Source organism: Hydra vulgaris, chromosome 09 (assembly GCF_038396675.1).
Source record: "Hydra vulgaris chromosome 09, alternate assembly HydraT2T_AEP".
Lineage (NCBI taxonomy): Eukaryota > Metazoa > Cnidaria > Hydrozoa > Anthoathecata > Hydridae > Hydra > Hydra vulgaris.
This window is the reverse complement of record NC_088928.1, coordinates 10,066,571-10,085,640: the sequence shown is the minus strand read 5'-3', so window position 1 is coordinate 10,085,640 and position 19,070 is coordinate 10,066,571. Positions and strand designations below refer to the sequence as shown.

At 31.4% G+C, this 19,070-nt stretch overlaps 2 protein-coding genes across 2 annotated transcripts; both read right to left on the bottom strand.

The window, feature by feature from the left end:
• Positions 1–13,761: 13,761 nt before the first annotated feature.
• LOC136085258 (zinc finger MYM-type protein 1-like) lies at positions 13,762–15,399 on the bottom strand. Its single transcript, XM_065806547.1, has one exon. It carries the CDS (start codon positions 15,397–15,399, stop codon positions 13,762–13,764), a length of 1,638 nt encoding a protein of 545 aa, XP_065662619.1.
• Positions 15,400–15,416: 17 nt separating this feature from the next.
• Positions 15,417–16,325, bottom strand: LOC136085257 (uncharacterized). The gene has a single exon (XM_065806546.1). It carries the CDS (start codon positions 16,323–16,325, stop codon positions 15,417–15,419), a length of 909 nt encoding a protein of 302 aa, XP_065662618.1.
• Positions 16,326–19,070: the final 2,745 nt, after the last annotated feature.

Here is a 19,070-nt window from a genome sequence, read left to right as displayed (position 1 = left end):
TACCCAGAGTCAGAACTGGCTCCATCGAATTTCTGACCCCTACAGTTTTTTATATTCAGATTCAAGTTTGTTACATAATCAACACATTAACTTAGTGTATTAAATTATAATAAGTTAGTTATTTTAAAAAAAAAAAGTAAAGTGACTTATCTCAGAGCAATATAATGCTTTTAATTGTCTTTTAAGTATAACAAGATACAAACTTCTGCACATACATTATTGGACAAAACATTTGCAACCATTTTCGAACAATGCTAAAAAGTGTTACTAATTTTACATGTATTAAAAACGAAACGAACTATACTACCACAGCAAATAGTTCAGGAGTCTGGAGTCATAGCATGCCATGACATGAGCAATCAGCTGACAGGTGACAGCACACAGGCAGAATTTCGTTGACAAGTGCCATTTTGCAGCGGACAAAACAAGTGCAACTTTTTTTGTTTGTTTCATTTTCTTAAGTCTGGTCCGTGTCAACGTCACGGAAGTTTTTTTATAAATAAAGGAAGTATCCAGAAGTTTCTAGAAGCATGCAGAAGTTTCCAGAAGAAGCATCTGGAAGCATCCAAAAATATCCAGAAATATCCAGACGCATCCAGAAGCTTCGATAAGAAGCATCTAGAATCTTCCAGAATAGGTTTACACAGGTTCATTTTACTATATAAGAGACGAGTAAATTGACATGTAATTCAGTCAGTATATGGAAGTCAATCAGTCAGTATTATCAAGACAGTTTATCGAAGTGAGTTTTATCAAAGTGTTTTATCGAAGAACATCAATACAAGAAGTGAAATACAACAAGTGTTATATACAGTCCAAATCCAACCAAGACGATGTGTTCCACAGAGCATTATTGTATCATCACTAGGTAAATGTAATACGGTAAGCCTTGAGAAGCGTGATTATTTATTTTTATTATTTTTATGACTTCAAGTGCAAAAATGGCTCCCGACAGTCTTGGATTGGAACTTAGAAAGAAAATTATTGGCGATTACGTAAGCGGAATGTCACAAAAAAGTAATTGTGATAAATATCGCGTGAAAAAAAGGACCGTATCAAGACTGTGTTCCAAAATATCGTTCTGCGGAGAAGTTGGCAGCAGATAACAAAGGCGGAAGACCGCGTTCCACCACTTCTGGAGAGGATTCTACGATCGTCAGTTCCGTCAAGAAGGATCCCTGTATATCATCAGTCGAGATACAAAAGCAATTAGAGCTGCCTGTATCGGACCGAACAATCAGACGACGTACTGTTGAAGCCGGATTGTTTTCTCAACGTCCTGCAAAGAAACCGCTGATTTCACCAAAAAAACCAGAAAAAAAGACTCCTGTTTGCTACATCTCATATTGACTGGAATGTGCAGAAATGGCGAACTGTCCTGTTCAGTGATGAATTGAAGTTCAACATCATTGGGAGCGATGGCATTTGCCGTGTACGTCGACCGGCCGGAAAACGCCTCGATTTACGTTACTGCCATAGGACCGTGAAGCATGGTGAAGGCAATTTAATGGTATGGGGATGTTTTTCTGCTAACGGTATAGGTCCAATACATCGAAACGATGGAATAATGGACCGTTTCATGTATAAAAATATCCTGAAAGATGTTATGCTACCTCATGCTGAATGGAAAACGCCAATAAAATGGGTTTTTCAGCAAGACAACGATCCGAAACACACTGCAAAAGGAGTCAAGCAGTGGTTTCAAGACAACCACCTATCGGTGATGGATTGACCGCCTCAATCTCCGGATCTCAACCTAATCGAGAACCTGTGGGAGATCGTCAACCGCAGAATTAATTGTGAAGGTGTTCTTAATATGGGTCAAGATTTTGAACGAATCCAAAAGGCCTAGGCAGCGATTCCACAAAGTTTCATTGATCACCTGATCGAATCTATGCCTCAAAGATGCAAGGCTGTGATCAACAACAAAGGATTCGCCACGAAATATTGATAGCGAAACACAGCTTGGTCAACATTTTGTCGAGTAGCTTTTGTTTTGTTCAGAAGGAAATCAACTTTTTTTTAAATACTTTTGATTAGTTTATTAATTTTCGTGTACAAATAATGAACTTTGTGATGAATAAAACTTGAAGAACTTTGTCTATAAACTGGTACATAGTTATTTCTCTAAATTGAAAAAATGCAGCACTTTTATATAAAGAAACTAAATTAGCATTACTTGGTTGCACTCGTTTTGTCCGATACTGTATATATTTTTTCTTATTGTCACAATAAGAAGAAATAGTGGCACAATAATTGTACCATCATTAGGGTAGGTCATACTTTTAAAAAATTTTAAACTAAGAAAAAAACATTTTGGGGAGTGATTTTATTATGTGGTATTTCTAAGCAACATTGAAATAAAAATTTTTTTTTTTTTTTTTTGTTTGGGTAAAAATGAACTCGAAAATTGCAATATTTAAATAGATAACATTGAAACGAAAACAATAGATAAAGTGAAAAATTAGTTATGATGAATATTAATTATTATTACACATGGTTATTAAAGCATTTTACCAGACAAAAAAATTAAATATATATGTGTATATATATATATATATATATATATATATATATATATATATATATATATATATATATATATATATATATATATATATATATATATATGTATACCTATATATATATGTATATGTATATATATATATATGTATATGTATATATATATATATATATATATATATATATACCTATATATATATATATATATATATATATATATATATATATATATATATATATATATATATATACATATATATATATATATATATATATATATATATATATATATATATATATATATGTATATATATGTATATATATATATATATATATATATATATATGCATTATTGATTTGAAAAAATACTTTTTACTGTACTAAAAAACCAAGCAAGTTAGGTAAAAACTAGAGTTTTGAATTAAATTTGTTCATGAAAACCCACAAAATTTTTTTAAATGTTTTACATAACATCTTCAGCTATTTGCAACTCTAAACTTATGTTTATGCTTATTAGTCCGGTAGAATTTAGTCTTAACCTAGAAAAAATTAGTATAAAGACATGTTATATATCGTTGGAAAGCTTATTTTTTCCTCTTTCAAATGAGTAATTGGTAATTTTTTTTATTTTGGGGAAAAAAAGTTTTGACGTCATAAAGATTAGCAGAAAAGCACCAAAATTGACGTTTTTTTACTAAAAGAATTTATATTTTAAGCAAGTAAATGTAATATATTTTTATAATTATTACTCCTAAGTATTAGTAGTTGGTTTAATGAACTTAAAGCGAAATAATAATAACTAAAAGTACGGTATAAAGGCAGAGGGGGACGCTACTTTAGCCAATTTTTTGAAAATTTGACTTAAAGATGTGTTTACAAAACAAATATATTCAAAATATATAAAATACTGTTAAACGTAATTATTCTGTAATGTTACCAAGAGCATTTTAAAAAATATTTACAAAGAAGTTTATCTTTATGCATTAAGTTTATCTTACTTATTCTGATTAAATTAAAATTTATGTAAAAACATCTGAGAAGTGACGGTCATGGGCTGGTTCATTTTCTTCGTCAACTTTTTCAATATTTGTACAGTTAATCCCGTGACAGGTAGCACACGATGAAGTGCAGTGAAGTCCCATCTTTCTGCAGGAACATCGACTCGAACAGTAGTTTTTACACCCACATCGAACAACCTTTAGGATATCCTCTGGACCTGCGTTTTCATCTGTCGCTATTGGTGAGTACATAAATCCATTTAATTTCCATCCCCAATTAAGTGGGTCAAGATCAATTTCACTTAGACATCTCCAAATACGCACTTGATGATATACTCTCAATCCATGGTAGTAAGCAGCTCTAGGAGATGGTGGAAGAACAGAAGGGTCTATGTGAGCTCGATCTGAGTTTATCATTTCCTCGTACTTTTGCTTTCGTATTTGTTGTAGATTTGATGTTGAGGAATGTAGCAGCTGAAAGAAACGAATTGATGCATTTCCAATCTCATCAGGCGATTTATTATCATGGTAAAAAATATTTGCTGCATTGCACAAGTCTTTGGCTTCAAGCTTTCTAAAAATTGAAGTCTTTCCAAAATTGTGAATTGCTGATGTTGTATCACAACCTGTAAATGCGTGCGCAAAAAGAATATTGTTAATGACATGTTCTGCTGTACTGCCAATAATCTGATCAATCTCATAACATTCACGCTGGCAATCAACTCTTTTTGTCATACTTGTTAAATATACTTTGTGTAAAGATTCAGCTGATTTACAGTGGTGTAATAAGAGGCAAAGAATATCGCTGTCATCAGCAAATATTGTGAAGGGCTCTGTTTTGGAAAAGTTAAGTGCAATTTTAACGATTGTAGTATCTGCGTCAGAATGACACACATACACAGTAAAACCTCTTTCTCTTAATCTAACTTCTAGAATTCGGATAAATGATTTTTTGTTGGCGCAGTTAGAGAAAAATTTACTTCTATCAGACGGACAAGGATTGCTTTTATGTATTTCAACTGCAAATTGTGATAAAGATCCACGCTTTATACGCGTAGCGTCTTTTGTAGAATTTTCATATCCATCGAATACTACTACACTAACTTTAAGGTAATTAAGAAATTGGAAGTTCTTTTCAAAAATATTGTCAAATATTTCACCCTTGCTCCAATCGCAGCAGTGTAAAAGAGCGCCACCATCGGCAACTTTTAAAGAATAAGGAGCAAATGGCATAGATATAACTGGCTTTGTTAGGTAATTTTTCAGCTTGTGTTTTTGAGCACTGCGCATAAGACCATCTTTAAAAAGTGACATAGGGAACGAAGTTAGTTCATAGTAAAAGTAGTCTTCAATTTCTTTTTCTGGTTTTTTCTCAACGATAACTGATAAACGCAAAAACAATGTCAAGGGATCAACTGATATATTTTCATTGTTGACTTTAATATTTGAGTACAGTCCTTGAAGATTTTTGAGTTGATTACTCCTTTTGAAGGATACTTCTGTGTATGTCATATCATTCATTTGTGCCAGTATTGATGCACCAATGCTTTCCGAACAATCACAAGTCACCTGATTAAACTCATCTACAAGCCCTGAGTCCAGAGCCTCAAGTTGTTCTCTTACTTCAAATGGGCTATGAGAATCAAACCATGATTTAATTTTTTGAAAATCTTCAGAGTCACGTCTAATCCTTCCCGCACAAAGTTCTTTGTGTTCTTTACTTGAGTTTCTTGGCGAGGTTAATGAATTTATTGCTTCTGTCATTTCAGCGCACCTTGATAAAAAATATTATTTCTATATTTGTAAATATTTGCCCCATTTAGTTTTTGCTGGAAATATCTATTTTATTAGCAAATTCCAAGTAAACGAAACAATAAATATTTAATTTTATTTTTACCTATGCATTGTACTTGTCCAAACATGTAAAACATTTTCAGTAATTCCTCTGCCAACAACTCCTCCTTTGCCCTTTAACGATTTCATTAATATCTGTTCTATTGATAAATCAGTCCATATTCCAGACCAACTCTTTGAAGTGCGCCTTACTGTATGTTCTCCATTGAGGAACTGTTTATATACTTCTGGGTGAGTGCATGCTAATTCATCCACTGATTGTAAATATAAACGTAATGATTTTGTATAATTATTGTTCCCTGTTAAGGCAAGTAGTTTTAGCATACATTTTGTTGTAGCAATATGTAGGTTCCAGTTATTAGTTCTTTCCGCTCGAATAAACTCTTGTACAATAAATATATAGTGAACATAGTTTAGCCATAATTTTGCAGTTCGTGATTTTGCCATGTATTCTTCTTGCTTTTTTTCAAATAATTGAATTAACTTCTTTTCAAGGTCAGTGTCGCCATTTTTGTTATGCATATTTGAGCTGTACATTAATTTAATTTCAGTTTTTTCTTCATCGCTTAGTTCAACCCAAACTTCCTCCAGCAATATAGATAAGATAGAAGATGCAGCAAACATATGGCCTCGAAGACTTCGAGAAATTGCTTTTCCAGAAAACATGTGGTTGACTGAAGCGGAAGCGTAAACAGTTTCAAGAGCAGTTTTTAATCCACTTACTTCCATCAATGTTCCAATAGCTCCAAGAAAACTCATTAGCTGATGAAATCCACCAATTCTAATAAAAACTTTCATTTTCTTTAAAGCCACAATTTCATAGGCTTTCACATAAAGCTGTTGATCAAATGTAACACATGGCATTCCAAGTTTTAGCTTTTCTGATTGTATTACAACGAAACTTAACAAAGAATATAAAGCATTAAAATCAGTTGCCGGTAAGTTGATTACTGGAAGCATGGATACTTTAGAAATAGGAAGAACATTATTAACTTGACGACTCATGTAGGCAGCCCAACTTGAGCATTGTAATTCAAAGATATGCGACATGTTCCAAAGTATATCGACAAGGTTTGGCTTTAAAGTAACCTTAAATAAAAGAAAGTTAAAAGTTAATGATTGTCTCATATCATCAAAAATCTCAAAATAAATTGTATCTATAGAAGTTTTTATTATATTTTAAAGCTGTACATGAAATTTAAACACTAATTTTTTGAAACGCTATCCCTCTTAACCCCAGTCAAGTAAATACCTTTGTAAATTCTTGAAATTTTATTTGAGATAAAACCGGAACGTCAGAGCTGTAAAACTGAGAAATTGTAATCTGGTTGTCAAAGTTTATGTTGGACCAATAATCTTTTTTATCCCTAGGCAATCTTTTCTTATTTGAGTTCTCAATAAAATTTCCATTTGCAATTGATATGGAACCTAATCCGTGATGTGTATTTTTACCATCAATTGTTGCTAAATCATGATCTGTGTTATCCCCAACAAACTGAATAGATGTTGTACCTTCAGGGCAAAGTATATCGTTAAGTTTATCGTGTTTCACTATGTTCTGCTTGTAACGAATGACCTGTTAAATAAATTTAGTTTTTCTTGTATTCTATATTGTTATATGTAAAAAATTTTTTTAAAAACAAATACAAATAAAATTATCACTTAATAAACAAACCTCGTCGCAACTTGATGCAAAACCCAGTTTAGCAAGTAGAACATTTAGCCACTTGGAAGAAAGTACATTATCAACGGTAACGGCTACTCCTAACTGCATTGGCATTATTGATTGTGGCCTCACTGCAGAAAACAATGCTTGTGAAATTGACGTTTGTTTTAATGGCACAGGAATTAGTTCTCTGATAAACACCTTCAGCAATAAGGGTATGCAGGTGTTTTCATTGTTAGTTACATCTTCTATTAAAGGATACGTTTTTACATTATGGTCAAAATTCTTTATACAATCACTCAATAATTTTGCTGCTGCAGTTATAACTCTGATTTTTTCGTCCTCTGCATTGTGTTTTTTTCTGGTGTACCAGTTTTCGCATAATATATGTCTAAATCTGTCCAGTATAATTACATTACTTTTACCTTGTCGCGAGACTAATTGCATAGAATCTCCGTATTTTTCTTTTAATTTATTTTGCGTCATTTTAAGGAAATATATTTCTTCTCCTAATGTTTGCATCATCTCGTAAAACTCAGAGACTGTGTATAGATCAATATCTTCCTCAAGTTTTATGCATGCTGCATTAAAGACAGTAAGCTTTTCTGTTGATGTTGGTCTTCCACAGCTTGATGTAGTAATAGGTTTTTCAAATTTTGCACGACAATAGATGTGATATCGTGCTTCAACAGCTACAAGATCATTTATATTCAAAAGTCTAGCTTCAACTGTTTTAGATAAAAAATCGTTACGTTCGTTGCATAATTCTAGAGTTGCATAATAAATTTTTGATGATTTTGTTCTTACTTCTATGAAATTATTTCTCTCAGGATGGCGACTGTCAAGTGTGCACATATTTCCACAATAAAAACATTGCTCTTTAAAATTTAAAAAAATCTGTTCTGATCGAGTTGAACGTTTTCTTTCAATAGGAGTTTCCATCGATGCTTGTGATCGTTTAATTGATTTTGATTGGTTTCTTAATTCAGTTCGACACGATGAGTGAATAAAAACCTTTTCTCTTGTCTCTTGTTTTTTATTCAGTTCATTTACCAATACATTTAAATCCAATTTTAAAGCACATTCAATTAATTTTCCAAGAGCTCCTTGGTTATCAACATTCCTTCCAAATCTTGCCCCCACTTGGCTCAACGAATCTCCTTCTAATTTCATTTTACCACACAATGCACATACAGAGGATTCATTTTTTAAGTCCATAATTTTTCAGTTTCAGAACTAGTTTTATTATCACTTACAAGATCAGATAATTTATATTAAAATCTGAAAATAGCAAATCATTACATAATTATAAACACTAAGATAAATAATTTATTAAAAAGTTTTTGATAAATATTGCCAAAAAAATTCGATTACATTTCGAATACAAAAAGAATATTACATTCTAATAACTTTAAAATTCGAAATGTAGAACAAGGAATTTTTATTCCCTCTACCCATTTTTACTTACAGAAACAAAGTTTAACAAAAATATTTGACAAAAACAAACAAAAAATCAAAAAAATTCCTCTTGCAAAATTCAAAAAAGGTCCTTTGGGGGGCTGTGGCCCCCGCGGCTCCGAAAGCCATGTTTCTAGTAACAAAAAATATATATATATACTCAACACTTTTATATTATTTAAATATAAGTGTTATTATAGTTACAACGCAACTTATTGTACAGCATACTTAAAATTTATCAGCAACGTTTAAAATTTCGTATTTTACTCCTAATCTTTGTGACGTCATAACTTTTTTTCCCCAAAATAAAAAAAAATACCAATTACCCATTTTAAAGAGGAAATAATAAGCTTTCCAACGATATATAACATGTCTTTATAATAATTTTTTCTAGGTTGACCCCTTTTTTGGTGAAATTCTACCGGACTATATGTTAAATGAGAATGTTTTGCAAAAAATGGCACCAAAAAAGTCTGGAAATAAAAACACAGAAATAATTTGCTTATGTTTTTAATTTCATTTGCCCTCATGAGTAAAGATGCTGAGCTCTAAAAAAGTGCTACTTGAAATTTAAAACCTGCAGATAAATTTCCTGCAACTGTTATATGTGAAACACCAAAATGTTCTGTGGACGCACACGGATTTGTCCAAATATATTTTTATTACATAAAATGTTAAAAAAAAACACATTTTTATGGAAAATAAAATTTTCACTAAAATAAAGCTTGAACATCAACTAAACAGTTTGATTAAATCTTTCTTGGATTTCAGATTTGGAAAAACATCTCTGTGCTCTATTCTCGCTCTAATAAAACCGTCACGCCTCTGAAAACCACAAACAGCAGCTGCTGCTTCAGTCACTTGTTTAACAACTCTTTTACAAGACTGGGTGTGGAGAGGATAGTAAGGTACTTCCATAGGAGAATCAATTACTTTTTGTAAAGATTTGTTCATTACTCCAGTCAATGAGTTCAAGGAGAGTCATAGCATCAAAGTTAAGTGTAGGTTTTTTTCGGTTTCTTACACTTACATCGCCTTGCTCTGAGTCTCCCCTAACAATCATCTTGACTGCAAAAGCTCTATTTTCATTTGATGAGTTTGCAAGAAGAGAAATAAGGAGAGACTTAGAATGAGCATGAAATGCATCATTTTGAACAGACTTACTAACGGCATCCATAACTTCGACTGTTTGACCTCTTAATAGATAAAGAAGTTTGATTAGATGATGGGGCACATCAACAATAGAGTGCTTTACCTTGATTCTAAACCACATATGAAAGTATATTTGAGCCACAAACTGAGAAAGAACTTTTAGATTTTTTAAAATATCACCTTCCAGGCCATGGTCACTAATGTAAAGCCAAAGAATTGCTTGACCGGTTGTGAGCCACCTGCTATAGCAAAGATTGACACATTTTCTGTTGACAAGTAAATGATTCAAGATACCTGATTCAAGACAAGAAACTAACTTGTAGCTTAGTGAAGCATCGGCTGACATAGTCTTTAAAATATCGTCCGGAATTTTAATTAAAGGTTCAATCTGTCTAATCGGTTCAAACTTTTCTAGTCGTTTTAATTTATTTACTTTTAATAAGAGTTTGCCTATAGGCCCTTTGAATCCATCTTTGGAGTTTGTAGGTCCATCAAGATTTGCAACCAGGTGTCTTAAAGGTAGCTCATTGGTATGTAACATGCAAATTGACCAAAAACATTTTCTTCCAATAAGTTTCTCCAGGTGAGTTAATATTCCGCCGTTCCTAGATCCAGCCATTGAATTTGTAGAATCTGATCCGATCACAATTATAGTTTGATCAATTCTTCAAGGAACCATCCAGTTATAAAGACCGATTTCTGCTTCTTTAGCTGGTTTGTTTGGACCTTTTGAAGGTGTGTAATGGGTCAAATAGCTTCCATCTGGTTCAGAAGTAACACTTATGTTTTCGTGCTTTTCTGTTCTTCGACAAAACGCTTTAGTAATTGAATCTTCAATCAAAACTAGCCTTTAATCGAAACATGCCTTTGATAGGAGCTTCAATAATTATTTTTTCTGACAAAACTCTAGTTTTAGCCATAACCTCTTGTCATAACCTCTGTCCAAATCTTCTTAGGATCACATGCTAAGCCCTTTTTGGAGTCAAGTAATTTGATTTGATCAAATCTTGAAGAAAAGCGGATACAATTGCAGATCTAGCAGCAGGAGAGGGATCTTCATTTAGTTTTGTTTAACGGTAATAAATGGGGAAGTTTTTTGTTTGATGTTATTGGAGTTGTCTTCTGAGGATTCTTCATTTACATCTTTAATTTTTTCAGGTGAAGTTTCTTGATCTAAATCATGCCCCATTGATTCATAAGCTTTGTTTTCGATGTTTTCAATTTGAACCTGTGTATAAATGTGAGGTTTTTTAATCAAATTTTTTCTTTTATATTTCATCTATAGATGCAATATCTGTTATTTTACGTTTCACTGCTTTAACCTGTCTTTCTGTTTCTTCCTTGTCTAGTTGGTATATTTGGTAGCCTGATTTTTCATCAACCTTATCTCTTTAAGATTTGAGCCATAGTAAATCAAGTTGTGGCAACTTGATAGCTTTAGAGCAAATGCATAAAATATGAACTCCTGCAGAACAATTTTTAACTTCCTTGCAAGGAGAATTTTCATCTGTGCAAAGTAAAATGTTACACCTACATTTTGTTATATCTAACAATTTGTCCAGCTTACCTTCCCACAATTTGACAGTTTTTTCTTTTGTTTTTTTTCAATTACAAATGTCTCTAAATTTATGCCAGGCAGTTAAAATTTTATCTGACAGCGTTTTTTGAGATATGACAACAGGGGTCTTATACAAAGCATTGGATTGAGACCATTGTTTCAATACCAAGTCTGCCAATACCACTGAGATTTCTTTTATAGGTAGAGGACATCTCCTAAAAAAACATAAAATTTAAACTGTTTTAAAATTGTCATTTGAAATACTTGAACTGTCTAATACTTGGATGTCCTTTGAATGTCCAAGACGCCCAACGGGTGTCAAGATGTCTAATGGATGTTCTATGGATGTTATTAGAAGTCCTGTTCCCACTAAAATTCTATTATACCGTTTATATTATATTGTAATATCGTTTCAAAAAACTGACCTATCAAGATCATCAGAAAGAAGCAAACTTTTCTGAATATGTAGACCTTTCCTTAGTACATCTCTCAGTGTAGGAACTTCTGTTTCCAACCAATCTTTTTCAACTCCAAGATACTTAGTTAAATTAGTTGTAGAAGAATGTCTAGTTTGTTTCAATTTTAAACTCTCCATTACACAATATTCTAAATTATTTATTTTTTACTGTGAAACGAAAACAATTATAATAAAAAACCACAAATAAAATGCAACAAATATTGCACCTTTTTGATTTTGAAATATACACTATGAAATTCACTACTAACGCAAAGCAAATAACAAGTACTAAGTAACTGTGTTCTATAATTCATAGATTACAACAACAAATGGACTTATGAAAAATTGGATAATCAAAAATTTAGAAGACATTAGTAAGGTTTTGTTAATTTTTTGTTGTATTTTTTAACGCTTGTAAGTCGCATTTTTATACGCTTGTTTACATTTTTCAAGTTAATTTTTAAACAAAAAAAAAAAAAATTAAAATTTTTTTTGGTTGAATATTGCTTAACTTACCCCAACCCATAATAAAATCACTCCCCAAATTTAAGTTTCAAACATTTTTTAGTATGACGTACCCTAACCATCATAGCACAATAATTATGCCATCAACAAAACCTCTTAAAATATCTTCATTAGTAACTATTTTGTTATTGTTATTAATAAATGTATGCTATAAAACTTCATAAAACATATTTAAATTGACAAGATGATTGTTTTTTAACTATTTTACAACACCTTCAATTAAGTTATTAGCCATGCTCTCACATTAAAGTTAAAAAAACCCTTCTACTCGATAAAATACTTTTTTGCTAAAACGTAGTATATTCAACCAATCAAATAACTGCTGCAAATGCTGCAAAGTACAGTTAATTAATGTTGTGTTAATGTACACTGTACATTAACACAACACTCAAAACTATTCATAAACTGTTCATAATGGTCTTAAAAGTGACAAATTTTCGCTTATTTTTTCAAAAAAACTTACTGTTAAAATCTACGTAACTGTACAATGCATTGTACAGTTACGTAGATTTTGAGGATAGGTTTTTAAACAAAATAAGCGAAAATTTGACATTTTTAAAACCATTATGAATGGTTATAGCAAGCTTGCCTAAGGCAAGCTATGATTTTGCAAGTACTTTCAGGGAAATTTAATGGAACCCATGTTAAACTTTCTGAACTTGTTGGTCAAAAAATTATAAATATACAATGCGAAATATTTTTGAGTAGAGTAAAGTACTTATGTCTTAATAATAAAAGAAAGAAAATGTTTGAAGAATTCACTTTTTTGGGACTTTCGACCACGGAAAAAATATTCTGGCCTACTGAGCATTGGAGTAATAACTATCATATATGAAATGGGCGTATATTACGATATCAAAATACAGTTTTAATACTGTAATACTATTTATTAAAAGAAAATTATTAAAATTATATAATATCTAAACAATATTTCTTGACGTTAGCAATAAAATTTTAAAATAAATTCTATAATCTTGTTAAACTTTAATACGCCGGTTTTTTAAAATCGACCATTGATGTGCTATTTTATTTATATCCAACTGGTCAACAATATCTTTTTCTACATTCAATAACACTAAAGAATTCAATCTCTCGTCAGTTATTGTTGATCTAAGATGTGTTTTTATCAATTTTAGTTTACTGAATGTTCTTTCATTTGTTGCAACAGTAACTGGAGAAGTCAAGGCTAAACGACAAATTTGATAAGCACATAGTAAAATATGCTTTACTTCTTCTGATTTTTCCATTAAGGAATTAAATGATGTTGCGTCTTCTTTTAACATAATAAATAATATTTCTAGTTCTGTTTGAACTAAGTCATAATCTTGAAGATTTGCACCTTGACTGGCTGGTGGAAATATTGAAATAGATTTTTGTACATTACCAGAGGCGGAACTTCAAAATTTGACCCCCCCCCCCCCCCCCCCCCCCCCCCGCAAAAGAATGTTGTTTTTTTTAAAAATAAGGCTTCAAATATTAAATAGATATTTATTTCATATATCATATTTAAAAACAAAAAATTAAATAAAGATAAAGATAACTTCAAAACGAAACTAAAACTTAACCGAACTTAAATAGTGAAAACTTTCCTCCTTGATTTCATATTGGCAAAATCGGTAATGATGTTTTTCATTTCCATTTTTCCAGCCGCTTTTGCCTCAATAGAAAATATTGCAAGGTCACTTAAACGTTCTCTACCAATGGTATTTCGTAAATAATTTTTTATTATTTTAAGTTTCGAAAAAGAACGTTCAGCTGATGCAACAGTAACAGGTAATGTAAGAAACAATAACAATGCTGTTATCACTTGTGGAACGCTTGCAGCTATAGTTGACAATTTTACTATTAAAAGGTCAGCCAATTCACGTATAGATGATATTTTTGATATTTCATCGTGTAGCATTGACTTTACCATAACCATTTGCAGCGGAAATTCAGTTGTTATATCTTCACTATATTTTCTCTGAATGGCTTCTGCACAGCTTATGATCTCACGTTCTTTCATTACCATTAATTTATTTGGATGGATGCAGGAAAATAATTGTACCGCTTCTTGCATTCCTTTAAATCTATTGTCGAGTTCGTTGATAACGACGTCCAAAATTTTTATAAAAATATTGATGCGAAAAATTTCCTCACTACTATCAAAACGGTGATCTGTAGATAATTCGTCAAAATGCCTTTTCACAATTTTTCTTCTTTTTTGAAAAAATATTGCAGGAATCTGCCACGAAGTCGCTATTTCTACCGCTTCAAGTTTTGCTGAATCAAACATCTTTCTATATTGTTTTAAATTTTTGCTGGCATTTTCTAGAGAACCTGAAGCTGTCGTAAGATCTAAATTTTTAGTTTGCAGTAATTTTGATGGTATATGTACCTCATTAAGGATTTTAGACAAAAGCACGCATAAAAAAACAAATTCGAAACTGCTCATATTTTTTTGTATTCGTACTGCTTCTTCGCGTTCTTCGCGTTTTGTACTTGTTATTGATATCTCGGAAAGAGCTTTTATTATATCAAGAAAGCGAATTTTAACGGCGAAAAGAGAAGTATATCGTCCTGCCCATCGCGTTGGATTTAACCTTTTTAATGTTATTTGTGATTCTCCTGTATATTTGGATAGTAGATCCCACCTGTTTATGCTATTTCCGAAAAATGAATACACATCTTCTAGCATTACAAAAAATGAAGCAACTTCAACACAACATTTAACCGCATCGTTAATAACAAGATTTAAATTATGAGCTGCGCAATGCATATACATAGCATTGGGTTCATTTTTCTTAAAAAGGGCCTGAACCCCATTGTATATCCCACTCATGACGTTCGCACCATCATAACCTTGACCCCTGCAGTTACTTAATTTTATATGATGTTTTTCTAACAGATTTAAAATTTCTTCATGTAGTCCAGCAGCAGTGTGGTTATATATTTCCGTGAATCCCAAGAAAACTTCTTTAATTTCAATTGATGTGGTTTCATCTTTTTCATTTTTAATAATTTTTACGTATCTAAATACTTGACTGAGCTGATCTCTTTTAGTAATATCTTGTGTTGTATCCATTATAATTGAATAAAAAGGTGAACTAATAATATCAGCAGTAAGAGTGGCTTTTAAATGCGTTGCAAGGCAATGTATGACTTCATTTTGAATTTGATGGCTTAAATATTTTATAGATCCATTTGGCATACTCAAAACTTGCTTCATAACATTATCATATTTAGCTAAAGTTGAACTTGGGTTAAAAAATTACCATTATATTCATTGTCAAATGATTCACGATGACCACGAAAAGCCAAAGAATTTTTACAAAGTGCTAATGTTATATTTACTATCCGCTCTAAGACTTGCACCCAAAAATTTGATTGGTATCGTATTTGTTCTTCTATATCTTTATCAATTGTTTCATTATGTCGCCATTTTTCATAAATGGAACAAGCAAATATATGTTGTTGACTGTTTTCGTGAATTTTAATTTTTTTAGAAAGACCACGCCAATCTCTGACACCATGCTCACGCCAGTTATCCTTTGCTTTTCGTTCTTCTGAGAAAAGCCAACAAGGCTCGCAATAAACGGCATCAAGTTTTGGGGAATAGCAAAGCCACATTCTTTCTATAGATCCATATTTTGTGGTAGTTTTAAAATATTCCTTGGAAAACCTACGGTTTTCTTGCAAGGGGTCGCGTATAAAAGGACCTTTTGGCCGACACGATTCCGATAATACATTTATTTTCTTAATATCTTTTGTTAGTATTTTACCATGAAAATTTGCAATGTCAGTAGAAAATAATTCACTTGATTTTTCTAAATTAATTTGTTCAATGGCGTCATTCGTATCAGAGTTTGAATCTTCCTTATCTTCATTTCGGTGGTTTCTCGGAGACCTATTCACATCTTCTTCGTTCACATTTTTATTACCATTAGCAATGTTTTCTTCGATATCATCATGTTCTACTGACTGATTTATACATACCACTTCTGCAGAGTTTTGACTTTCCACTTCCGTTTCCGCTCGCTTTTCGATTGGTTTCAAAAACGTTGTTAGCTTCGGCAATTTAGCTAAAGTAGCTTTTGTTTCTTTTAACTTTCTTCTTTTTGCTGCACCGCTTGTACTACTTAATTTCTTTTCCATTATTATGAGTCAAAATCTAAATTATTAAAAATTTATAAATTCAGTACCTGTTGTAAAATTTTTAATTATTACAAATTTATTAATTTCCTTTTATTAAATATATCAGTGAAGTAATAAACTCTCGTGCAACAATACTTTATTATTCGTAACACGATTAAATAAATTGGAGACTAGTAATTCAGATAAAATAAGAAATGAAAAGTTAACTTAATACAACGGAAGATTAAATATAAAATTGAAAATGAGAACATACATTTAAAAGTTAATTTGTATATGCAACAAGGATTATAGAATCATAATCCTTGATATGCAACGACATAACAAATAATATTGTTTATATTTTAAAAATATTGAACTTTTACCGAAATCAGTCTAATTGTCTAATTCATACACAAACACAACATAACGGTATAAAAATTAACTATACAATAACATCTGGCAGTTCGCAGCTAATAATCGTACTTTATTTCTCAATTGCGTATGCAATTTTATAAAGGTTACAACTTTTCGTTTAAATGTAAACTACGTACTCCAATACAAAAATAAATTTTTGAACAATATATTTTAATACGATGGATGACATTTTTTTTATCCAAGTTTTATATTTTAGGGCCCACTATACCTGCGGAAAAGAGTTTTATAGTATAAATATTATTGAGAGTATAATTTTTGTTGTATGAGGGCCCCCTATAGCTGGTAGGCCCCCCCGCAACGCAGGGTTCTGCGTCCAGTAGTTCCGCCACTGTACATTACCCAATGAAATATTAAGTTTATTAAATGGTTGAGAAAACAATAGATATAATGATTCAATAGAAAATATACATGTTTTTAAATTTTCATTTGTTAGTTTTAAAATGGTATCGAGAACTATTTTAAACTCTTTTCTGTAAAATAACTTCATTGTAAATTCTATTTGTATTGTAGAATTACAATCGAATCGTTTAGGAGCTAATCTTCAACGATGATGGTTTCGAAAATTAGCTTCAGAGTCTATTCCAAGTAAGGTGGCAAACTTTTTAGCACTATTGATGAAATTGTTCATTGCATAATCATCAGAGTTGATTGATGCTAAAATTTTCATTGTGCTGTCAATTAAAGTTATTGCATCAATTATAGATAAATTTTTTGCCTCAAGAGTTTCAGTAAGATACTTTAGTTTGTACATAAAGTTCTTCATGAAAGATATAGAAACAATAAAATCAAAAGAAAGTATTTGTTTTCGAAGAGCAAGTGCTTTTGATCTTGTTCCTTTATCAAAACATTCGTTTAATAATAGAATTTCATCAAGGCTTTCAACAACAGCTTCTAGTAAATTCCATACAGCTTTAACATTTTTAGCACGAGCTGTCCACCTGGTTTTTGACAAGTTTCTTAATTGTAACGCATTTTCAATTTTGGAAATTTTCTCATTAAGCAAACCATATCTTTTATTACTTGAGGAAAAAAAGACAGAGATTTTCTAATATATCAATAGTACTTCCAATTATACTACTGGCATCACAACTATGTTCTAAAAACGTGTTCAACTGATGGGCTTGGCATAGTATAAATATAATTTTGTCACCAACAAGTTCAGAAAGTTTAACATGGGTTCCATTAAATTTCCATGACATATTACTTGCAAAATCATAGGATTGAAAGGGTAACGGGTGATGCGGAAGTTATCGGACAAATCCTAATTTCATTATTTGAGCATAATATTTAGTTTTTGTGGTTTTATGCGTAAGCATAAACGTTCTGTAAAATATAAACTTTATTATTTGAAACACAATTATTTAAAATGAGGTTAAATGCAGCTGAACGAGAATCTTTTCGAAAGCGACTAAAAATGTTTTCTGTAAATAAACCTAATATAAAAAAGAAAAAATCGTAAATCATTTTGAAAAGGAAGGATTTGCTCGAAGTACAATATATGATAACCTAAAAAGACTTGAAACTGTTCATTCGTTTTCTGATAGAAAGCACCCTGGTCGTCCGACATCCTGGACTTGTCAACAATCGAAAAGGAGTCAGTCAGAGAAAAATAGGTATTAAATTCGGTGTAAATCAATCGACAATCGCTCGTCAGTTAAAAATATTAAAATGAATATTAAATATAGAAACGTAAAAAGACTCCAAAATAGACTATAGAACAACAAATTAAGGCAAAGAAAAGAAGCAGGAAACTAGTTAACCAACTCAATAACACAAAATCGCTTCTAGTCGCTTCTATGACGAAAAATACTTTTGTTTTCCAGGGGACAACATGCCTGAAAGTTCTGGATACTACACAAACAACAAAAAGACATACCCAGAATATGTTCGTTTTATAAGAAAAGAAAAATTTCTAAAAAAATTAATAATGTGGATACCCATATCTGACCGTGGTATGTCCGAGCCATTGTTTCGCACTTCCAAGGCTGTCGCGATCAATTCATCAATCTATATTAATGAATGTTTAGAAAAACGACTTCTTCCATTTATTCACAAGTATCATGGAGACTTTAACTATTTATTTTGGCCAGATTTAGCAAGTTTTCATTATTCTAAAGAGTCTCTAAATTGGATGAACCAATATGTCTATTACGTTGATAAAGAATCCAATCCCCCAAATGTGCCTCTAACACGACCAATTGAAACTTTTTGGGGACATTTAGCACAGAAGGTTTACAAGGGAGATTGGCAAGCTTCAACAGGGCAGGTTTTTATTGATCGCATTAAACTAAAACTGCAAGAAATTGATTTAAACTTTTTACAGTCGCATAT